General features: G+C 55.4%; 1 protein-coding gene across 5 annotated transcripts in view; it reads right to left on the reverse strand.

Annotated features, from left to right (window-relative positions):
• The window catches only part of MSI2 (musashi RNA binding protein 2), a 381,411-nt gene that overhangs the window by 18,967 nt on the left and 337,974 nt on the right, over nt 1-24,470 (reverse strand). For 3 of the 5 annotated variants that reach the window (XM_044248612.1, XM_044248610.1, XM_044248611.1), the window contains one exon: nt 8,058-8,120. In XM_044248612.1, coding sequence (XP_044104547.1) covers nt 8,058-8,120 — 63 coding nt within the window. Of the gene's footprint in view, nt 1-8,057; nt 8,121-9,281; nt 9,513-23,426; nt 23,884-24,470 lie in introns of those variants that run through there. The other 2 variants (XM_044248613.1, XM_044248615.1) reach the window with 2 other exon arrangements.

Raw genomic sequence — 24,470 nt, forward strand, 5'->3', positions numbered from 1 at the left:
TGCCCCCAGCGCATTTTACTCTCCCGCTGCTGCGAACTGCTTGCAGGGCCTCAGAGTCACTCCTCTGTTTTGGATTCTGGGGGCTTTGCACATGCCTTTCCCTCTGGTTCTTGGGGGAACTCCTATTTGTCCTTGAAAAGTGGAAAGAGTCACTCCCCTGTGAAACCTTCCCTGACTTCCCTGACAAAGCCAACTACATCCTCCTCTGTGCCTTTCTGTGACTGGACGTTTGCCATCAAACCAGAAGTACCCGTTAGCCTCCACGCTAGGCTGGGAGACACTTGAGGGCAGAGACTGTGCTCTGGATTCATCTAGGAGATTCCAGGGCTGTGGTGAGCTTCGTGCTTGCCCACCCAGCAGCATTCTCCCTTCTCCTCTTTTATTGCACCCAAACTGTCCTTTGGAAATCCATCCTTCTCCTGCTAGTCGGCTCAGAGAGGGCTGGATCCCTCCCTCTGTGACTGGTTCTCGCAAACCAGACCTTAGCCAAGCAGCACAAAGTTCGGGACTTCTGCTAGAATCCAGGACCATCTGATGACCCCCTCTTCCTCTAGGCAGGTTGGCATGAAGCAGGAGACTGTTGTGACCATTTTGCTACTGTAGGAAAGCCAACATCAAGACAATATGGAAGCAAAGAGGAGGACAAAGCCAAGGGAACCGCAGAGAAAGAGCCCAGTAGTCTGATACATGAAACCGGCTCTTCCACAGAGCTCCCGGGATGTTGGCCAGTAAGTCCCCCATGACATTCAACCATGCTGAGTTGGGTTTTCTGATCCAGCCCAAAGCACCCTGACTCAAGCCTAGCACAGTGCCTGCCACAAGTACTAATTAACTACTGTTGTTATCCACTTACTACATATCTGCTGAACTAAATTCCATGGTAGATGTGCCCTGGGCCCAGTTCTGAAATCTACATCTGAGAGACGGGCCGTGAGATCTAGGGGCCCGAGTCCTTGGCTGACACAGCGTTGGCCCCCAGGCTCCTGGGCTCTTCCAGCACACCCCACATGTCGGGGGCATCTGGGTAGCAGGTGACCGCTTCACGAACAAACACGGTTTCTCTGCAGGGCTATTAAAGGAGGCCAGAGACCTGGGTTCAAGGTCAGGGTTCTTCATCCTTGACCAAAGCCTTGCTCCCCGCGTAACCAGCTGGGTGACTTTGGGTAAGTCATGCAACCATTCTGCAGATCTATTTTCTCTTCAAAACCAAACACACAACATCAGGCCAAAAATCTCTGCCTTCCTGCCTGTCTCCTGGGCTAGCTGGGGTCAGAGACGTGGTCAGTTGACCTCTGCAGAAACGTTTAAGGGGTCACGACACACCGAGGCCCGTGCTCCTTTGCTGACTCTCACCACCATCTAAGTTTCACCAGCTTTTGGGGCTCCCCACACCCCCAAGCGGCCCGACCCAGCCCAGGATGCCAGGAGGGGCTCCTTGTGCTCTTACGGGATGGGGTGTCCGAGGACAGCACCACACTTTCCACCTTCCTCTAGATGGCAGGGCCTGGGATCCTGAGCCAGCGTGAGAAGGCCAAGCTCAGCGGGAGGTGGAGTCCCCTCCGAAAAGAATCCCATGGATTTAAAAGACCCTTAACATCCCCCTACTCCGTTCACTTTAGGATTAACTTCTACTGGGGTTTGGGCTTCAAGGCCAGTCGCTAATTGCACTAGAGCTGATTTATCAAGTGCACTGTGTTTCTATTACAAAATTATTGATCCCAGTCGATGTATTTTATCCTCAACAGGGTTGGTCCAAAAGCCCCTGGAAAATGAACGAAGCAGAGGTCAGCCACGGGAAGCTCCACACATTATGATAAATTCACTGGATCTACTGAAATCCAAGGCAGGTCTCTTGGTGGCAAAAGACCCGGCCCTCCCAGAAACGAAGATCTGAGTGACAAACTGAGAAACAAGCTGCCCATCCCCAGGACACGAGGCGGCGGACCGAGAGACAAGCCTGGCCGGCTGCGGCAGCTGCTTGTAAGGGGTCAGGGATCTGCCCTCCCTCTGGGCTGCCGTGCTGGCTCTGTCCCGCAGCCACAGATGGGGGCTCTTTCCCAGCGAGATGCGTCCCCATGACCCTACCCCCAGTTGGGCCGTCCTGGGGCCGCCATCCCCCGAGAACGCTTGCTGCCAGCACAAAGAAGAGATGATTGCCCTATAGCTCCCCTTTCTGCACATCGGAGCCTGCTGACGGAGACGCAGAAAAGCCAGCTTCAGAAAGGGAGGCAACCCGTGGATCCATTTTCCTTTTTACTCGAAGCTGGCAGTGTGAGAAGCAATGCGTCATGGGAAATAGGGATTCTCCGCAGGAGGGATCCGGATTCTCAGACCACTGGAGGCAAGACATGTTGTCTGCCTTTATATTCCTCGGGACCCGGCACAGAGCAGACCTTCAACGCCTGCTTGTTGAAAACAACATCCAGAAAAAAAAAAAGAAAAAAGAAAACAACATCCAGGAACCCTAAACCGTACGCCACAAAGGATGCTAGTAATTCCCGGATCCCTCCGGCAGCTGGAGGAGTGTGGGCGGGACGCTGTTGTTCATGTCCCTTGGACCCCAGCACCTGTAAGGTGAAGGGTGTCATGGGGAACATGGAAAACACCAAGAGGGGAGGCGTGGGATGGGCAGGCCTGCTGCATGCACACCTGCACCCACTCCCCTTTATGGTTCAAGTTCAACCATTTCCTTTCCCTCATGAGTTGGATTCTACTTTTGTTCGTTGTACCTACTGGAACCGAAATGGTTAGGATGTTTAGTCACAGCGTAGCAAAGCCATTCTCTGAGCAGAGCCAGACCCCGGATTTCGGCCAATAAGGGGGATTTTCGCTCTCTCTGCCTTCTGTCCCACCGTCCTTCCTGCTCAGCAGCCTGCGTCAGTAGGCAGCTTTGGCAGCCCTGGAAGCTTTACTGCTTCCAGACGTTTCCCTCTGCCTCCTCCCACCCGCCCCTGCAGGACGGCTCTTCCCAGATTTCCCTTCCTGGGCTTTGGGAGCCTCCTTCTGTCCAGTGGTTGACTGGCCTGCTCACTTGCAATCCTTGTTCATGCGGACGCAGCCACTGACCTCTCGCCACCGTTCCACTGTCACCTCACACTCTTCTGGGAATGCCACGGACGCTGTGACGTCCTGGGCTTCCGTCTCCCACAACAGATAACTTATCCCCTGAAGCCTCAGGTCCCATGGTGTCCTCCTGTGGCTTTACGTCAGAGCTACCAATTAGCCTGACTAAAGAGCAGGTCCCAGGCAGCAACTACTATTTGACCAATTTGTGAAGACTGGAGCCATCTGCAAAAGCTTGGAGAGACCTCTGGTACTCGGGTACGGCTTGTCCCCACAAATGTAGGGGAGATGGCGTGTCCAGGGACACGGACTGCCCACGCCCCTGAGCCGAGGGCAGAGCTGCGGGACTGGGGAATCTTCCTGGCGAGGTGGGGGGAAACTGCAGCCTTCTCTCCGAATGTCACGGGTTCCCCTTCCCTCTCATCCCCTCCCCTCCTCCCCCCCACAGAGCTGTGCTAATAACCTCCACACTAGGAAGGTTGCCACTCTGACGCCACTTGCCCCCCTCCCACCCCCACCCGTTCCTTGGAGGGCACACATAAAGGCTTCTCCTTCATCTTCACCAACCATAAGAACCGATGCTAACCTTTGCCAGGACCCAATGCATTCCCTGTCTGCAGACCCAGGATTGTAAGATTGGAATCCCGTTCCCTACCACGTCTCACTTCCTCTCCGCCCTGGGGACCAGACCATGCAGACAGGACCGCCATGCGGACCTGTTCCCCCCAACAGGCCGGACGTGAGCTGGCAAAGGACCCAAGGCATCGAGGGCCTGGACGAGCCTTGCCGGTGGGCCTTGACAAAGAAGACAAGACCTGCTCTGGTCAAGAACCCTACGAGGAAGATGAGAACAAGGATGAACGGTCAGACTCCTTCCGATCCCAGTTCTGTTCACAGACAGGGTCGCCAGCGAGCTCAGTGAGGAAGGCTAGAGCTGGGGGTGGTGGCCCAGTGCTGGACTGGGGGAGCAGGGAGCGTGAGGGGAGGTGGTGGTGGCTGATGGCGAGAACATGGATCCAAGCCCTTTGGCAACATTGAAAATATGGAGCCCCCTGTCTTCCTGGTCCCCCGCGCTGTCCTGCCGGCAGCCGTGCTGGGCCGGGCTGTCAGAGACCCTGTAATATCAACTCAACAATGCATGTTCTAGGGCTACGGCTAATACCAGGACATCTACTACAGTGCATGCATTTAGTTCAGTCCCACAGAGACATACACTCTAAGAACAGGCAGGGGAGGTGTGAAATGTTTTACTGGACAACAGGTGTTTTGGAGTCGTGACTAATAAAAAAAAAATCGAAAACGAAAGTGTACAAAAAAAAGACATTTCTCGAGAGTTGGATATGAGTTTGTTTCTTGAACTGTTTTCATCTGAACAAGCAAAAACATGCAAACCAGCTGGTACTAACAGGAAGCTGGACACTGAGAGAGGATTAATAGGTGTGGACAAACCTTCCCGCTGAGCGTGCTCAGAAGAGTGTTTGAGAGGAGGTGTGCAGATCCTAGTGTAAGAGAGGCGGGAAAGTATGCCTCAGAGACACTCTCTCACCGCAGCCCCAACCAAGCAAGAGAAAAGACAACAGAAACATGACTCTCGCACTCACCACCACCGTCAGGAGCTCATGTTACTAGACTGGAATAAAGCTGGCAAGTATAAAGTACAGTAAGGGGTCCTGGCTGGGGCTGGAGATGGGCTGGGCGGGGGCGGGCAGGGGGCTCAGAAGCTCTTCGAATGATACACAGACCCACCCCGTGATGTCACCCGGAAATAAAACAGCCTGAGCATCCGAACCACTCCCCTCACCTGTGTGTGTGTGTGTGTGTGTGTGTGTCTGGGGTCGCTGACCGAACTGGACTTAGGTTTGGGTGGGACGGGATGAGGCCATCAGAACTGAATGAGCACGATCAAAATAAACAAACGAACTCTCGACTGAGCACAAGAAAGGATGACGTTTCAGACTACCGGTGAAGGTAAAAGAAAAGTGACCACTGATAGTGAAGTCATCTAGGAGTCGGCAGGGACCTCGCCTGGCGGGGGGGTCTCCTGAGCCCTGCTCACCTCAGGTCCTGCGTGAATTAGGAAAAGGCGGGCAGGCTGGCCTCGAGGAGTCGGCTGAGGTGGGTGCAGAGCTCAAGGCCCCCCCTGGACCTCCTACCCTGACACCATAGCCCTGACAGATACGAGTTGCCAACCTGAGCGAAATCCGAGTTGCTCCCCCCTCCCCACGGCCCTCAGCAGGTGCTTCTACCTCAGGAAGCTCCCTTGGTACATCAAAATATGGAAGGAGAAAAAAACAAAACAAAACTGTGGAGCTGGACAAAAACGAAAGGCCCTCCTTTCACAGGATGCCTGATCCCTAGACCAAGCCTGACAGCCATGCCCTGGGGAGCGGAGGCCACGCTTCCTGCGCTTTGGAGTCCCCTGCCAGGTTCGGGGGAGTACCAAGCTCAAGGTCGGTACTCCACAGACTCCCTGTACCAGCTTCTTCCTATAGACGAAGTGCCTGGGCTTGGGATGCCCTCCAACAGCCGAAGCTGCTTGCTTGGGGGGCAGAAGGAACACCCGTGTCCCCCGGGAAGGAGCTGGCACGGGAGGAGGGTGCGCAGGGTTGCAGGAGCAGGGGAAGGGAGAACTGGGCAGTCAGCCTTCAGCGATCACCTGCTGGCCCGGGCTGATGCACAAACTCAAACCAGTCTGTGCCGTCCCTCTCACGCGTTTGCCAAAATGCCATGGAGGGGCCACCACAACAGGTAAATAATTGGCCGTCTCACCAGGCTCGGAGTCCAGATTATCTTCTAGAGGGAGAGAGGGGACAGTCCTTACAGGCCAAAATACGCTAAAAGAAAGACAGGCAGAGATCTTCTTTCCCCAACCTTGTAACCCTGCTCCAGGTCCAAAGACTGGGATGGTGATGAGGGGCTGAGCCACACTGTCTATACAGAGGCAGGTGTCTTCCAGCCCAGGCGGTGTTCTGACTTTGGCAGGCACCGTCTAGTTGTCGCCCTGGGGCTCATCCCAAGACCCTGACCCACAGGCAGTACTGCCGGGTGCCCTGTGGCCTCCTGGCCAAGCCTGCACCCTTGGGGCCAGGCACCTCGGAGCTGAGGATTTACTCCTTGCACTAACCTAGGCTGGTGTGGGGCAGGTGGTCTGGGAGCACGCTCCTGAATAGAATTCACTAACAGTGCGGCGATGAGCATGGCTGACCTCGAATGGCCCCTGGGAGACTTGGCTCCCGATGGAAATGGCTACAAATAAAACACCACTGACCCTGGAAAAAAAAGTGTGGTTGGAGATGGCTCTGGAGTTTGGGGTTAGGAGTTGGGGAGAAATGGGTGGGACTCCCGCCTGGCTCTGGGGGGGGTCCGTGAGAGGGTGGGGGTGGCGGAGGGGGGGCACGGGCCACGGGGAGACCGCTCTCAGACTTGCGAAGAACCCCATGCTGCCCTTTAAACTTGCCATGAAGTCAAGGAGAATGGGGGTGGGGAGAGAGGCAGGGTTAATTTCGGGTTAAAGTTTAGTTTCATAATCCAAGTTATAATAAGAAAGAAACTGAACGGAGAAAACAACCAACAACACTCAAAAATCTCGAGTTTTCTTTTTGTCGTCCCTCCCACCAGGCACAGGTAGGACAGAGGCTTGTTTGTAACGATACCAAAAAGCACTCAAGTTAAAAAAACCAAACAGAACAGGGAGACACCAGGCAGCGGCGCGCCTGCCCCCAGGGCAGGGGCACCAGGGGACACTGGCCAGCGGGCAGGTGGGGGCCACTGGAGGCTGAGCGGGCGCCCAGCTCTCTGGCTAATTGGCCTTCAGCAGCCCCCAGAGAGCTCCTGGCCCCTCCAAACAAATCCCCAGTGGGTGATCCCAGGGAGTGGCTCCTTTGTAGCTCGAGGCAGTGCCAGTTTGCATGGAACGGATTTTTACTGATGTTTCTAAAGGGCCTCACTGTGCCAGTCTCTTACCACTGAGGGTTTGGGTTTTGGCATTTACCCTCTGGGCTTTGAATGCCCCATTTCCTGGTACCCCACCAGCGCCTCCCTTCCCCCACCCTCCTCAGCGCCCTGTCCCTAACTGCTCCCTGGGGTGCTCTGCTGCCCTGTCCCCGGGGCATGGTGGGGAGGGTCTTGGAGGAGCAGGGGCCCCTCCGCCGCTGGGGCACGGATTCCAGGCAGCCTCCCGGGGAGCCCGGCACACGACGGCAGCCCAGTTTGCTTAGAAAGGCGGGGAGCATCTGGGGGAGAGGGACAGAGGCGCCCTGGGGCCCGCGTCGTAGATGTACCAGCTCCAGCCGGACCCACAGGGCTGCTGGGAAAATGCTCCCACCTCACTTGAGGGGCTCTAGACCTCCTAAGAGGCTGGGTTTAGAGACCAAAGGACCAGGGCAGTTTTGTGGGAAAGGAAAAACCCCAGTTCCCTTGTCAGGTGGAGTCCAGGAACTCTCCGGTCTCTGCTCTGAGGAGAGCCTGGGAGACAACAGGGGCTTCAAGAAATCACTCCCTTTCACAGAGGTCGGGACTGGCCCTACTTCTGGCCTCCGGGGACCAGGGTCTGAGCTGAATCAGCAAGGCCACCTGCCAGGGGCAGCAGGGGCCTGGAGGCCAGAAGCCTCCCTCGCACAACCCGGATCTTCTCTGGCTAGGTCAGAGGCCCAAGGAAGGCTGAGCCTCATGAAGCAGTGAAAGCCAACGAGGGAAATGCCGCGGGTGCCCTGAAGCCGGCTGTGGGGTGAGGGGGCCGTCCAAAGTCAAAACCAAGGTCACTGCTCTGTTTTCGAGGAGAGAGTAAGACTCTACCTTTGGTTTGCAGTCCTGCGACTGATCCGCACTGGGAGCTGCCCTGGGGTGGCAGGGCCTCGCCCGCGCCCCCCTGTCCCCACCCTCTGGGCTGTGGTGACAGTAGTGGACAGACGCAGCCACACAGATCCAACAGGGCCTTTACCTTCCCCCGCACACTGGGGCATGCCTGGGAGCGACTGCCCCGCACACCTCCCTACCTGATCCTCTTGCAGCCGCCACCGCCGCCGCCGCCACTGGTCCGTAAGCCGCTGCTGGGAAGCCTGGCAGGGAGAGAGGAGCTGGAGTGAGGGTCGGAACCTGGAAGGGGCCCCCCGGCACAGCCCGGGCTCACAGGCCGTGCTCCACCCCCTCCTCCAAAGGCTAGGAGCCAGAAGGGGTCTCCTCAGGGCAGCCTTTAGGAGGGACCCAGGTCAGCCGCTCTCAGGCTTCTGGAAGGCATAGCCCCTTCAGGTGTGTTTGGTTGATTCCTACACAAAGGTTACCACAGAAACTACTTCTAGAAGGCACACCGAAATAATCTAAGAGGATGAGGAGGATCCTCTTTTGGGAGCAGGGCAGGGTCCCTGCTGTCCTTGCCATGACGGAGAGGGTCCCCCAGGGTGTGTCCATGGCATCGCCAAGCATGGCCCAGGAACCACCCTCCACCCCGGCCCCGACCAGTGGCCCTGAGCCTCCGGGCAGCACAGGCACCTGGGCCAGGAGGTGGCTGAACTCCAGCTGCTCTCCTGAGGCTCTGCTGGTCCGGACTCTGGAAAGCCTGTACTAGCATCGTCTCAGCCCCAGGCCGGAGGGTGAGGTGTGCTGGGAGGCCCGGCTGACTGCCCGAGCACACGAGAAGGCAGCTGGGGGAGGGAGTGGGTAGCCACAGGACCAATGTGAAGTGAGCCCTGTGGCTTTATCTCTCCATTTCAGTCTCCTGAGGCACATGATGGGGATTTCAATCGGCCTCTTGTCTGAGTTCCACATCCTGATCAAGCTGGCAGTGAAGGGTGTCTTAGGGGTCTCCATCAAGTGTCTGCCTAGCTAAGAACACCCGGAGCAGCAAGGCTGTCCCAGAAATGGGACTGAAGGTTGGAAGGGAGAAAGTGACCCAGCGTGGCTGCAGAATGTCCAGGGGAAGGAAGAGGTGGGCTAGTCCTCTCCCCTGGGCTTCTCCTGGCCACTAGCATCACGCATGCACAGTCACACGTGGGGACGCACACAGACACACTCACGCACACACGGAGCAATCGCCATCTGCCATCCAGGCAGACTTTTCGAGGCCTGATTTCAAGCCCCACTTCCAAAGGCTGTGGTTTTAAATGATGGGCCAGAAGCCAGCAGCGAACAACGGGCAGCCAGACAGCTGCTGGGCTTCAGCCTTTGGGCCTTCCAAATACAGACCTGCTACAGGACACAGTGGGGAAGCACATGCACCATGGGGGGCAGGGAGCGGGGTGGGAGTAGGGACAAAGGGATAGAAAGAGAGCCATCCCCCAAACACAGCAGAAACTAGAAGCCCACTAAACTCTAAGACTATTATCCTAGCTACATGGAACTACTGGGGAGGAAAAAAAGTTCAAAAGGGAACGAGCTACTCTAAAAAGGTCAGGCTAAGCTACTTAAAATGTCAATGAAAAAAGACATACTTGCATTTAAATATGGTAATAGGGCTGTTGAAGGGGGAAAAAGAAAGATCCAGGTGAAATACGGGTACAAGGTCAACCCTGGTTGCTGGAACGGGTCTCCCAGCTCCCATGAAGGCCCCACATGTGCCAGGAGGCCATTCCCTCCCCCATGGCGGCTACCACGGACCCTGCCACCTGACACCCACGAAGGCACTCCCCCACCAAGTCCTTTCCCCCTTTCTTTCAAGCAGGGTCTAGGTTTCTGGAAATGTGGGTGACAGAAGAAGTGCTGAAGGAAAATAAGAACTGGAGTTATTTCTCCCTGTCCCAACCTCTGCACACTAGGCACCCCCCCTCCCCCGCTGCAGGCACACGCAGCAGAGCTCAGGGGACCCCGAAGGAGAAGGAAGTGGGCTGGGAGAGAAGGAAGGTCAACTTATTCTTTTGCACTCCTCACCGGTTTCCTTGGAAGCCTGAAAAGATGTCCATGGCAGGAGGGGGGGGGTGCAGAACCAGAGGGAGGCGAGTTTAGTCAATAAAAAAGACATTTAACAAAAGGGCTATTTTCTGGAGTCAAGCGCATTTTTGACCAGAAAAAAAAGAGTCTGAGAGAAAGAGGAAGAAAGAAAAAAAACTTATCCAAGAAAGGAAATCCATTATCCTTAATCTCAGATAAAGGTTTCTGCTGGAGACTGAGCATCAGACACCGCTAAGGGCTAGAATTTCATCTCAACCATCAAACAGGGCTGAGCGGACTGACAGGTGTGAGAAGAGGGCCAGGGAGGAGAGCGTAGTCTGCACCCCCACACCGGAGACACACGAGAGGGAGCCTGCAGCCCTCGAAGTGACTGCATCTGAGACGCCCTGAGCGGCCCCAGCCCAGCCTCTGTGGGACTGTCCCAGATCACTTCCCAGCTCCCTGCCATTCCCCCTCCCACCCTCCGAGGCAGTTCCGCTGCACTGGTCACCCCACGTGTATTCTTCAGATGACCTAGTGGATAAGCTCAGTGCTATTATCAGGGGGGCCCCATGGACTCTCCTTGGTGGCTGGGCTTGCTGGGGATGGGCAGACCCAGACCCAGACCCAAGAACAGTGGGGTGCGTGTGTGTGTGCACGTGTGCGCATGTGTTGGGGTGACACAAGGGGCTATCAGAGGCCAAAGAAGCATCACGACCCGGGGCCTCGAGCTGTCCTGATGGAGAACAGCCTGTCTCTAGGACAGTGAGAGGCACCTGAGGACCAGGAGGCCCCAGCCCAGGGACTGTGGTGGAGATGAGCCCCCTGGACTAGACCCGGACCTGGAAGAGCTGCGGGTGCAGGGAGGAGAAGCCTTCCAGACTTGCCTCGTGGTCCTGTTTTCAGCTTTTCTCCCCAGGCCCCGAGGAGCCAGGGGTCATCTACGGTGGCCTAGCTGTCTGGGAAGCCTCTCATTTTACTTCTGAAGGGAGAGGCGGTCTGGGCTGCGGAGGAGAGAACTGTCCCGGCCAGGGGTACCCAGGAGAAGACCTTGGGGGAATTAGGCAGAAGGCTGACAGGGCTCAGGAGGCAGAACCCCTGGCTGCCCCAGCACCCTACTCACTGCCCAGAATAGATGACCATCTCCTCTCTGCTGCCGGGAATGTGGGCAGAGGCTTCCTGCTTCGTATAGCCTGCCTGGCCAATGGGAAGGGAGCAACCAGGCCTCCTGTGAGGCAGGTGAGCACAAATCTTGGGTTCAAATCCTGGCTCAGCCATTTACCAGCTGTGTGACTTTGGGCAAGGTGCTTAAGCTTTCTGTGCCTTCATGTCCCCATCTGTAAAGGAGGTGATGGTAGGAGAGCAAGATTAATATACACAAAATCCTCAGATGAACTCCTGCCAGGAGGTCAATGAATGTCAGGTGTCTTTTTGGGGAGGCCTGTCCAGCCATCAGCCCCACTTTTAAGACAGGACTCCCCTGCACAGAGGGCTGTTCCACTCTCCCCATGATGGCCCACAGGGCCAGAGAGTCATAAGCACATGGGAGAGGCTGGAATGCTTTACCTAGAACAGTGGCCTGTCATCCTCCACACTGTCCCAGCCACCTCATGTCATTCTAGCGGAGCTGAAGTTCCCTATCTCAAGACTAGCATATGCGTTCCATTCAGCTCTTACAGTGACTGGGCCAAGGAGGCTGGCGGGACCCTCCTGCTCGAACACTTCTCCTTCTTTAGCAGTATATCAGGCACCTAAGAACCTGATGTTTTGCTGACAGAAACTCAGGGTCTGGGGGCATAGGTTGCCCGCCCAGAAGCCTGGGTGTTAGGAATGAGGCCTGCCCCTGCTGTTCGAGCCCCCTGCATGCACGGAGAGGGTACCAGGCAACAAAAGAATGATGCTGAGGCTTAACTCCAGGTACACACAGGTGCCATGCCTTATTTAATGGAGGTCAAATCCGAAGACCCAGTCTCGCTAGTCTGAAGGTGCTCTAGCCTTCCGATGGGAGAAGAGAAGGGTCACCCTGCTTGGAGTCAGAGCCCAGCCTCCATCCCCTGCTGCCCTGGCCTCACTGCGTAACCTGGGCACGGCGCTTCCGTTCTCTGGGACCTGAGTAACCAGCTCGTGTGGCCGGAGAACCACTGTTGTCCCCTCACCTCTGAGCCTGCATGAACCCATCTTCCTGATGCCAAGGTCTCTGGCCCTGGAAAGCGGTGCCTCTGGGCTTCATAACTCATCTAAGTATAAGCTGTCACCATCCCATTGACTGTGAATGAGACACTTCCCTGGACTTCTCCAAGGTGGGAGAAACTGGCAAATTAGAAGTCAATGGCACTTTAGATTTTTTTTGAGAATTCTAGGGCATTCTCCTTTGGATGCTTCCTGGGAAGCACTGGTTCCTGCCTCCCTGAAGCAGGTGTTTTGATGTGCAAATCTCTTGCTGGCTGACAAATTCTTCTAGGGCAGGGCCTGAGCCCCCTGTCCCACTTAAGACCTAGTGCAGAGTCTGCCCCAAAGAAGCACCAGCTGGTGGAGCACCAGCTGCTGAGGCTCAGGACAACCCAGGGAGGGTGCCTGAGAGCCGGCGCGGGAAGTCCCTGCTGCACGGTGGCTTCACTGCGTGTGGAGCTGCCTCTCCTCCCACAACCCTCCAACCCCAGGGGGACAAGCTCAAATGCACGGGAGCATAATGAATCAGACCTGGGGGGTGGGGGGCTGCTCCCTGGTCCCCGGGGAGCCTTGACAAATCCTGAGACCTGGCTCCACAGAGAATCAGACTTAGCTGCTCTGGGCTGCAGCCCACATGCACAGTGGGACCTTTCCCTGCTTTGCGGGTGATCCCAGGGCACGGCCAAGGGCTCACACCTTTGGTGTAAAGGCTTTCAAAAATTTTAAGACGTTCAATGGCACCGCACATCGGCCCAAGTCCGTCACCCTGCTTCCTTGTGGAAAGGAAGGCCCTCCCGGAGATTCAGCTGTGACTCTCCTCGGGACCATGTCTCTTTTGAGACCGACGGCGGGGACTCCGCGCAGAGCAGCGGGGCTCCAGCCTGGCTGGGGGGAGCTTTCACAACACATTAAGAATCAGGGGAGGCCCCCATCGCTAGCTTTTAAAGGCCTTCCAGATGCTTCTGACACACTGTGGAGGCAGAGAACCCTGACTTAGGGAAGGCTGAGCTGGCAGTCTACACTGAAACGGTGCTCCTTCCTCCCGGCTGCGGGGTGTCAGCGTGGGCACCTCTTTCCCTATATCCTCCTCCCTGCACGGCATGAAAAGATGCCTGCCTGGGAGCGGGCTGCCGGGGAGACGGCTCCGGCACAGTCACTACTTATTTCTGTGACCTTGGAGAAGTCCACGGGCCTCTGTGCCTCTCGCAGAAAGAGGAGATGAGAGAATTCAGAGCTTCCTGGGGGCTCCAGCAGGCTGGGACTTTGAGGGAGTCTTTATAACGGTCTCTTGTAATGTGTGTTCCCATCCCGAAGGCTCCATTAGGAAGGCAATTTTTCCTCTGCTGCGTTTGCTCAGACCACTCTCTGCCCCCTACCCCAGCACGTCCTGCATCTCCCCCACCAACACTTTCTTCAGATGATTCCAACATTCTTGGCTAAACCCACTGTTGCCTCACTGAATCCAAACACTCCAAAAGAAGCCACCCCGAGAAGAGACAGTCACCCAGAACGTAGGAAACACGCCGTGGAAGACTTTAGAAAACGCTCTCATCTGTCATCTGAGTGGCCCAGGGCCCTGCCCACCTCCTGGGCAGACCTGCTTGGCGTGCCCCCGGGGCTGGTTCTTTGAAAGGAAATCCATACCTTTGTGCAGAGCGAGCAGCGGCTGCTGGGGGTGTGAGTGGAAAGGGGATGGATGGTGCATAGGAGGACCTAGGGGGTCTAGAAAGGGCCTGAAGAGGTGGGACAACTGATTACCAACGGGACCCACGGCTGTGATCAAGCTGTAAAATTCTGCTCTGAAGAAAGCTAACAGGTGTCCATTAGGAAAAAAAAGGAAAAAAACAAAACCCAAGTTCCTGGCATTCAAAATAGGAAATCTGATTTCCACCCACCATTTTAGGAGCAAGACTGACATTCCCTAAGGACACCAACAGTGCCCTTCTCATGGGGATCCCCTCTCCACTGCCTTCCCCACCCCCAGGAGAGGGCTAGGGCTCCTGCTGGGGCTCAGGTGCTGGCGAGAGTGTGGGGTAGAAGGCGGAGGGACCAACGAGAAGGCCAGGCCTCCCTGCCTGGGCACAGGCAGGGGAAGGGCGTGCAGCTCAGGCCTGGTCCTGGGTCCTCCCAGTTGCCCAAAGGAAGCAAGAGGCTCCGGGTGTCGCCTGAGAGAGCGAGAGAGAGCGAGAGAGCCCTAAGGGTGTTGGCACCTAGAGCAGAGGGATGGCACAACACTCCTCCCAAACAACTTTTAATGCAATTGCTGTTTAGCTTCATCTTCTCTGCAGATGTCGTAACGGGGATAAAGGGAAAGTACGCTACACATCAAACCTTCGAGAGGTTTTACAGTCTGGTCGTCAGAGAGCCTTGGTTTGGATGAAAGGGTCTGTGGAAGCATGGCCAAGTCAGGGAGCATCCTTTGGAAATGACAAGAAGCTTCCCAGGAGAGGCAAGCGCAGCCCCTGGGTGCCCACCAGCAGTGAAAGCTGTGTGTCTTCCTGATCAGAGGGTGCTCAGGGAGCACGATGCACTGCCTACCATCACCGTGCCCCCGAGTGCCAGCAGTGGGGCGAGGGCTGCCCCCCACCCCCACATGGGGCTCTGTGGCTTCCCATCTTCCTGTTCCCGGATAACGAAACTCAGGAACGGGTCCTGGTCTCCACCCAGGCCTGGCTCCCAGCTCAGAGCATGGGGCTGAGGGCTTCAGGAGGAGAGCTGAGAACACCCTTCAGGGCCTGCTTGCTCAGGTGCTGGGGCTCTTCCAGGAAAAAGGAAGCTGAGCGCTCCATGGGGGCTCTGGCCCAGCATCCTCCTCCCTGGGCCTTTCCAGCCCCTCACTGGTAGAGCTGGGGATTCAGCCCCTCTCTTTGACCCAGAACTTCTGCAGGGAAGCTATGTTCGAGCCTTCCCCACTTCTAGACCCCTTCTCTCTTCATGGTATTTACTGAGCACTTACTATACTCCAGGCACTGTTCTAAGCATGGTGGTCAGAGCAGTGACTGAGATTCCCATGTCTGCCCTCATGGAGCCCACAGTGGCCTAGTCTCTGACAAGAAAGGGGGGCTCGGTCTGTGGGACCACGCTGCACACAACCAGCTCCCTGGGAAGGAAAAGAAATCAGCCAACAAGAAGCAGGGCCTTGGACCCAGGGGAGCTACAACTCACTCTGCCAGGGAGAAGGGAGGGCTCCACCATGGACCCATCGAGTTTGGAACCAAACCTGGGTCTGCTCTAGCTGAGCTCCAGCCCCGGTGTGGCTGCACCAAATCCTGCTCCAAAACGGGGCCGGCACCAGGATCAGCTGAGGCAGGACATGTGCTCTGGCTCCGGCTGCTGGCCCCCCAAGGACACTCCGTTCCACATCACGTTCTCTCTCCAGCAAGACCTCAAGAGCGAGGATGGCCGCAGGGAGCTGGTTCCCAAACCACTCCCCGTTGCTCTGTGCACTATCTGCCCGTCTCCCTGAGACCGAGGACCAAGATCTTCAAGACAAGGCACTCCACAACGTCGTTTCAAGGGACACAGCAGCAACTATTCTGACAGCTTCTCCTTCCATGAAAGCACGTCCTCCCTGCCCCCGCTCACAAGCACCGAGGTCTCTGCTTGTGAGATGCTCACCAACCTGCCCCCAGCGGTGTCATGACAAACCACTGGCCCAACTGTTGCCCCTTCTAGGGCTTGCTGTTTGCATGGCTCTTCACACTTTTCCTGGCTCCCCAAATTTTAGATGCTGAGTCAAAAATCCTGCTTCCTCCCCACAGGGTCTCCTGCTGGTCCCTTTAAATCTAAATGGCCTTGAGTCTCTTCGGGTCTCCTCCCCAGGCTCTGCAATGGCTCTGCCCCAGCACAGTTCCAAAGAGCACCCCGGTAGCACCCACCTCTATGGACCAGGACAGGGAACACTGAAGCCTGGAGCACCCGAGACTTCTTGCTCAAACACCCCAGGCCCCCATCCTGGCCCCGTCACTAACTCCGTGAGTAAATGAACATTTGTGACCTCAACCCCACCCCTGGCGTAAAATGTAGCCCCTCCCACCAAAAACACACATACTGTTTGTCTCCTGACATAGGTGCTTCTGTGCTGAATGGCAGACCACTGCTGTATTGGGCATCACTGGGACTGGTGGACTGTGGAATGGTCCAAGAGTCTTGGGGGGCAGCCCGGGGTGGTAAGGGAGATGCGCTGGGGACACAGGGCCGCTGTTATTTACCAAGCGGCACAGACACATCTCACAGTTTTCACAGCACGGCATACCACTCGCGTGCCAGCCCGAGTTGGAAGGGCAAATGCTGGAACCTTCTCTACCCCTGTCTCCTCACCTGTACTATAGAAGAACATGGCTTTGACAGTAAGAAACCCGTTATCACACGCCAGAGAATAAGAGCAGCTGCCATGGTGGCACTTTCCAAGGCCAAGGACCCAGAAAGTCCCCTCCAGCTGGGCCCATCCTAGAGAGGCTGGGGTCCCCTTCGTAAGCCGGCCCCACGGCTCTGCAAGGAGGACATCGCTAGTTCCATTTAACAGAGGAAGGACTCCAGGGCCAGCGTGGTTCAAGGGAACTGTACAGACAGCGATTACAGCAAGGTGGTAAAATGCCATCTCCCGCACTCGCTGGGACCCAGGACAAGAGATGGAACTTCCATCCCCGGCTCCTTCTGCTCCTCTGAAAATGTGGCTAAGGGCACCTCCTGGCCGGGCCGCTGGGACACTCAGCGACATGACGGCACTGGGTGCTCAGCGCAGTTATCTGGCACAGGCAAGCCATCAGTAAGTGCAGTAAGAACTTTTATTTCTATTTTTATTATTATTGCCCAAGGTAATAACAGTAGTGGAGCTGAGAACTCCCTCTGGAGACTTCCTATTCTAAAATCCTATTAATTTACATGACATTTCACATCCGAAGGGCTTTCGTAGATAACATTTATAATTTGCTTGTGAGTGATAAGGGTAGGTTTTATCTGAAGCGCAATAGCTAACTTTGTGGGGTAACGTGACCGAGGCAGGCCGGGGGCTCGCGGGGGCTCAGGGAGGGACGTGTCCCTGTGACAGTGGGACCACGGGTGTGGACGTGGATCCCGGGGCTCTGGCGCTCTCGGCTCCTCACAGCTCCTCTGGGGAGGCCCCGGCTAGCGGAGCCTCTCTGGGTCCTTCCGTCTCAGTGGAACCCTGTTCTCTTCCCCCCAACAAATGCCCTGAAAGGGCAACAGCACGTCTATTCTTCTCCAGCTGTCCTGGCCCAGGTAATGGCGCAGGATCTGCCCGAGGTGGGAGGGAGGGTTACAATGGACAGAGGCAGGAATGCAAGGGAGGAAGACGTAGGATGCTTTCGTGCCTTTAACCTGCTAGTCTCAGGGTTTGGAACACCCTTGCCTTATCAGCTGCCGGTGAAACTCTGTTCCTGACTCAAAACCCAGGTCAGGCGCCACCCCTTCTTGAGAGCCTCCCAAGCAGGGTCCTTCCCCCTTCCCCTGTGCTCACTTGGCACACCAGTCACACCGCATAGGAACACATCTGGCCACATGTGGGATGTCCTCCAGGCACCCATCTCCTTGCTTGCTCACTTGGCATCCCTGTGCCTGGAGAGGACCTGGCCTGGGCCAGGCCCCGAAGACCATCTCCAGCACGCTGCAGAAAACATGCCTGTGCCCCCGCCCTCAAAACTAAGGGTGCAGGGATGAGAGGGAGTGACCCCAGGGTCAGGATCTCGCAGGGGCAGGGGATCTGAGCTGGGCTGCACCCTGCGGCAAACGTCTCTGGGCGGGACCCTGCTTCCTATTTTCAGCTTGGAGGAGGAGGGCATGAGAGCCTCTGCCTTCTGGTCTGTCCTTGGCTGTCGTGGAAGGCATGACTGCCGATCCCTCAAGCCGGCCACTGCCACCTGCCTATAATTCCAGATGCGATATTTTGTGGTTATTTTGTGTTTTAAGTGGCCAGTTTTTATGTGCTTTTGCTGATGGAAATGAAACCTGAAGGGCTTGAAGCAAGGTGATTGCATTCAAGCTGGCAGGCTGAGCGGGACTCTGTAAGCCTGGGGGTACGGGTACACTGAAAGGTGGGAGCAGAGCAAGGGGGGCAGTGCAGGGGGACATGGGATCGGTGGGCGTGGCGCTCAGCCCCCAGGAGGAGGAGGGATGAAGCCAGGCCCGCAGCCTCCCTCGTGCTGTCCCCGCCTTGTCTCTGCAGGGTCTCCTTCTCCTCGGACACGACCCCCACTCCCTGACCCCCTGCTTTTCCCCAAGCACTGGATCATGCCTGATCCCAATGCCCCTCTTTGCAACCTGTGAGGAAAGGGAGTGGGGCAACAGTCAACAGCCCCATTGGACAGCTGTGGACATGGAGCCCGGAGGAGGCCCTACTCTCCCTGCAGGCTGAGGGCAAGCACTGGGTATCCCGACTTGGCCCTGGGAGAATACTGGGTTGCGCTCCGGGCTTTGGAGTGGGGAGCTGAGCGCTCCCTTTGGTTACATTTCCCTTTATTTATGCACAAGAGCTTTAAGAGGCACGGAAAGCTGATCGAAAGTGAAACCCGCAATTCACGTCAATTCAGATCGCTCTGAATCATTTCCGCAAACATTTATTAAGTGCCTATTAGGCCCTGCGCTCTGCTTTCATCTGGGAATAGCGTCGTCAGCTCCTGGTTCTCCACATTAAGTGAAGGCACAACAGTGAGGCCCACGCATGCCCGCCTGGCCCAGGCACAGCCCCCTGGCCACCACCCCCTTGGCCCCTCAACAGCCTGCAGCCAGGATTCGGGGCTGGGGTGGTGGCACCTCCCCTGTCTTCTTCCAGAGCAGCAGACCCGTTTCCCTGACTGAGCTTGCCTTCCACATTCAAACAGAGGAGAAGCCCAAGGGCACCCAGGGCCAGGGGGCAGGGAGGGGTTGGTCGGAGGAGGAGCAAGCTTGCGATTTAAAATGGGCCCCTGGATGGAGTCTGTGAAGAGCAGAATCCCTGCAGACCAGTGTGGGGGCTGCAGGGCTGTGTGGATCAGGGTGGGCGAGGAACAGATGTGCAGGGGCAGCGGCGTGGGGGGGGTGTCTGCTGCGTCATGAGGGGCCTTCTTCACAAGGGAGTGTTCGTTTATAGAACTGAAACACCTCGCTGCGGGCACCCGGGCACAGGGGCCCGAGGTTCCGACTGCGTACCTGGGAAACCAACCACCTCATCTTAGTAGTTCAAGATCAGCCGAGGTGGGGGGGCAGTGGGGGCAGGAAGAAGGGGTAGATGGAAGGGCTCCGGAGTTGTTCCCCACCGGGGTCCAGGGGACCCATCCAGGCAGGATCCTAGGCCTGTGGGGTGGCAGCCAATGGCATTTCCAGACACTTCACAAGACGTCATACATCGGACCAAACCGACAAGTTTGGATCAGTAGCAGGATCAGGAGCAGCCCATCCCCCATAGCCAAGGCTGCTCCTCCCCCACCCCGAAATCCGGGTTACTGCAAACTCCTTCCCCTCCCGAGAAGGAGAACGGGGGCTCTCCACGCTTTGCTTTCCACATTCAAGCCACCGCCATCAGGACAAGACTGACCATGAAGCCACTGTCTTTCCTCGGACCAGCCTGACTTGACTGGAGCTTACCTTGCAGCAGCCCCTACTGAGGCCTTTCCGCCCGAGGGCACAGGGTGTCCCTGAGCTCCTGCGCCTCTCCTCAGACCACCCTGCCTCCTTCATGTGAAACAGAACAGCCATCTCCTAGAGTGACCGAAAATCCCCCGGCACCCAAGAACCATCGTTAGACAAATAAGAAAAGCAAAATCCGTGGTGAGTGGGCCTGAGTCCCAGATCCAGCAATCCCGCAGGCATCGCTAATCAGGAACACAGCCTGGCTTTCTGCTGAGTGAGGACCTGGCCTCAAAATCGCTCTGAAGCCAGTTCTCTAGGCGGCCAGTAGCCATCCGTCAACATCCGCACCCGAGGCAGAACCTGTTTTCCACTGCTGGAGAGGTACAAGCACAAACTGGAACTCCCAGGACCAGAGGCCCAGGGTGTCCCCAGCCAGAAGGTGGCTTGCCTGGCTGCTCCCCTATGAACTGTCCTAGGAGGGAGGGGGCAGCACGGAGCTATGCCGCACCAACCTGGCTGGTCCCCACCAGAGCTGAAGGACCCTCACAGGGCCCCCATTCAGCCTGAGGCAGGGAGAGGAATGGAGTCAAGAGACAGTGTGAGGTGGAGAGGAAGTAAAGGGGTAGGAAGAAGGGAACAGAGGTGACCCCATGGTTTCTCCACTGGCCCCCACCTCTACGATTCATTTTGGCTACCTTACTCCTCTACTTAAAATTCCCTAAGGACTTTCCACTTGCTTTAGGGATCAAATCTAAATTCCTGCATCAGACTCACAAGCCACCATGACTCAGCCCTGCCGCCCTCTTCTGCCTTGTCCCCCTGCATGCCCCCACCCCGAACTGCTCCTGCCAGCTGCCCATACTCTGAAATCTGCATAATCTATGGGACCTGTGCTGCTTCCTCTCTCAGCTTTGTGCCAGATTGCTAAGTATACTGTATTATTCTACTTTTATTATTTTTAATTTAAAATTTTATTAATATTTAACATTTAATATTTTAAAATTTAATATTTAATTTAATGTTTTTATTTACTATTATTTATTATTTTATTTATTATTATTATCCCGTATAAACTCCACTTTTCTTCCTTAGTTTTTAGCTGGCATGTGGTTACCTGAAACAAAGACATTTCTGAGGCTCCCTTGCAGCTAAAGCCAGTCATGTGACTAAAGTCTGATCAATGGGACCTAAGCAAAGTGCCACACTTAACTTCTGAGAAGTAGTATTAAAGGGAAGAGATGTGCTCTTCTGGGATGAGTATGTGATGGCTGGAGCTTGGGCAGTCTTCTTTGACTATGAGGTAGTCTTATGTTGGAGAGAATGGAACACGAAGATAAAAGAAACCCAGACCTCTAATACTGTGAAACCAAATCCAGGCTTCTTTTACATGAGAGAGAGAAACAAATTCTTATTCTGTTTAGGCCATCACTACTTTGTGTTTTCTTACATTTGTGTGTTCTTTCTTTTTCTGCCTGGGATATATTTCTTTTCCTTCTTTACATTGCTGATTTTATTTGACTTTGCAAGACCCAGTTCTGATGTTGCCTTCTCTATGGGGCCATTCCTGACAGCACCCTAGCTTGGAGAAGCAGCCACTGTTGTCCCCTCGTAGCAAAGAGCAATTCCCTCTTTCTAGCTAAGCACTTGCCTCATGACTAGACAAAGAGCATCTTGAAGGAGGGTGTCTCATTCGTGTCCAGATCAAGTGCCTGACAATGAGTAAATGGCTAGGGATGGAGGAGCAGGGGTAGGGCATAAGGGTCGGAACGAAGTCCCAGCAGTTCTCTGGCTTCGCTTGGGGGATCCTATAGCACTACTTTCACTGATAAGCAGATCCACCAAAAGGCAGCTCCATTGAGGCTGACGAGGAAGAGACAACCACTCTGCAGAGTGGCATAATAACACAATTTCTAAAACTCCCTAGTATTTACCACAGTATTTGCCAATTTACACAGCATAAACCCAAGACACGTATTTATTACCCTACTTAATTCTAACAACCTACCCAGGCACTATTATTATTCCCAGGGCTGAAAGGGCTACATCACTTGCTCCGGGTCACATGGTACTGCATGGCCAAGTGGGGGACCTGGCAATCAGGTCCTCCCAGCTTCACGTTCCAGAAACACGGGGGCCTCCCCCAACCTGCACCGTTCAGGGGAGTCAGCAAGGCAAAGCACGGGCAAACTGCACGTCGGCCAGCACGCATGAGTACGCGTATGAGCTTACACACACCTGGTGCACAGAAGTGAGGGGCTCCAGCTGTTCCAGGGGCATTTTCCCCAGAGGGCAAGAGTGATGGCAGACAAGGGGCACCGGGGCGGGCCGCGCAGCTGCTATGCACAGCTGCTGTGCCCCTCTGCTCAAGGACAGGACCAGCCCGAGCAAGTGCAGGGGATGCGGGGCAGCGGGGAGGGCTGGGGACAGGAGGCAGCCAGCGGGAAGTCCACATGCTTTCAGAAACTGGGCTAGGCTGTTACTGTAGTGCGTTCACCTCCCCGGGAGCAAGAACAGGACACCGTCAGGCTAAGAGACGGCAGCACACAGCATGTCCGTGGTAAACAATTTATTTTTCTACCTCAGTCACTTACAGGGGGAAAAAAATAAAATGTCATTAGGGAGCAGCACAGATGAACTATTTACAGAGATGAAGAAAATTCACAATGGCAAAAATGCGGGTGAGGCGAGCATATTGGGGCAAGTTCACCAAAGCAAAGCAATTCAGAGCAAAACAAAATAAAGCAGGGGTGGGAGCAGGGAGCCACACAGAATCATTAAAAAACAAAAACAACAACACCAACACTCATGAAAAAGCCTGCAGGAAAATAACAGGAAACTAACCAATGATTACATCAAGCATCTTGCATGAGATGAGCAAAGCCGCCCAGGTTGGGTCTCAAGGACAGTGACATTCAAACAGAGGAATGTGCTCCGGTCAGATGCACCAGGTGGAAGCATGCGGGTCACTTCTCACAAACCAGGAGCGGGAACAAGGGGGTGGCTCTTGAGGGCGCTGCTGAGCTGTACTGCGGGAATCCCAGCAAGTGGGGCTACTTTATACGGGGGAAGCAGAGGGGGTCAGGACCATGGGAGAAGCAAGCCCTTCTCCAAGTGACCGATCATCAGGGGGTGCCCACCTGCCTAGGACTGGCCCCGTGTGCTCTGTCCCCTCCTACCCTGACGGGCCAAGAGGCCCTGATACCAGCAGGAACTGCAAGACCAGTGTGGATGGGGTGCTGTGGAAGGAGGGACCCGGCATGGATCTGTGGCCACACGGCCTGAGATGTCCCTTCTCAAAGACACGTGCATACATATCATTAATGTTCACAGCCACGGAGTGCCTGGCCCCCAGACACAAAGACAACCAGATCGTGATGGTTTTTCAGATAGAGCTTTTCTTCCAGATTACGTCTTTCACATTAGTGTTTACAGAACAGGGTAGTGGTGGTGGGGTGTGTGTGTGTGTGTGTGTGTGTGTGTGTTTGTGTTTTCACTGTTGGTACTGTCCACCACAGGACACAGGTGCTCTAAGTTATGGATCCCCAATGCCTGTGAGCCACCAGCACTAAAAGCTCAGCCCATGAAATGCCCCAAGAAGCCTATTTGGTCGCTATTTATTAGAGGGTTAAAGCCTCTGCCTTTGGCTCAGGTCATGATCCCAGGGTCCTGGGATCGAGCCCCGCATCGGGCTCTCTCCTTGGTGGGAAGCCTGCTTCCTCCTCTCTATCTCTGCCTGCCTCTCTACCTACTTGTGATCTCTCTTTGTCAAATGAATAAATAAATAAAATCTTAAAAATAATAATAAAATAATTTGATGCCTGTTTCCTGGCTTCTCCTGAGGAGGCGTCGCTACGAAGTTTGTGAGAAGTTGCCCTTGGGCCCCGTTACATTCTAGGTAGGGAAGGGAGGGTGCTGGGAAAAGGGGGGCATTCACAGTATGTACAAGAAGCAAAATGGGAAGGGACTGCAGAAGAAAAAAAAGTTTTTTTTTTTTTTCCACTAAGTGAAGCAATGAGGACTTGAGTCTTTTCCAAGAATTAAAAATGAGAAAAAGAACATTCGTTCAAACAGGCAGCTAGGACAGTCTCAGTGGACAATGACAGCCGGGGTGGCCCCAGCTGGGGCTGTGTCCTCTCTCGAGGAATGGTAGCAAACCCCAGTGTGTTAGGCCTCTCTTAAAGAGCTAGTTGATAAAAATTATGTCTTGTAAAATCGGCAAATAGTCTGCAAAGTGAAATAAGAACAGAAATTAACAGATTAAACTGAAATGAGTCCGGGAGGTCGGGGGAGGGAAGAGAGAGGAAACAGCAGGGGCCACCGATGAGAATCATGATTACTTGAGCCCCAGTACTAATCCTGCGGGGTGGGGGTCAGGGCAGGGGTGTACGCGCTGGACATCTGGGCCTGGGAAGAAGGAGCCACTTCCACAGTCGTGGCTCATCCCTCAGTCTTTCTAGAAAAGAGCTACTCCTCCCTCGAACAACTACCCATAGTGTCGAGCCCTCTGTATCGCAGGCTCTCACTTAATCGCATAGAATCCTAAAGTGGGCTCTGCTGGCCAGCGAGCAGCCCAGGAGGGCAGGTCAAATGCAGGGCCCTTTGTCCTGATGGGGGACACTGGGGACATGGTCTGTGAGTGAACACCCACAGGATGAAGGACGTAAGCAGCTCTCGGGGGGCCTGGGCGTCCTGTCACTCCTCCTGGCTCACACTCACGCTGCCCCGCTAGGATGGGACCACGGAGAGGCTGGGGGGGGTGGTGCGGCGTCCACATACCCTGTGAGAGACTGGAGGTGGGACCTGGGTGAGGG

This window comes from Neovison vison, chromosome 5 (assembly GCF_020171115.1).
Source record: "Neovison vison isolate M4711 chromosome 5, ASM_NN_V1, whole genome shotgun sequence".
Classification (NCBI taxonomy): Eukaryota; Metazoa; Chordata; class Mammalia; order Carnivora; family Mustelidae; genus Neogale; species Neogale vison.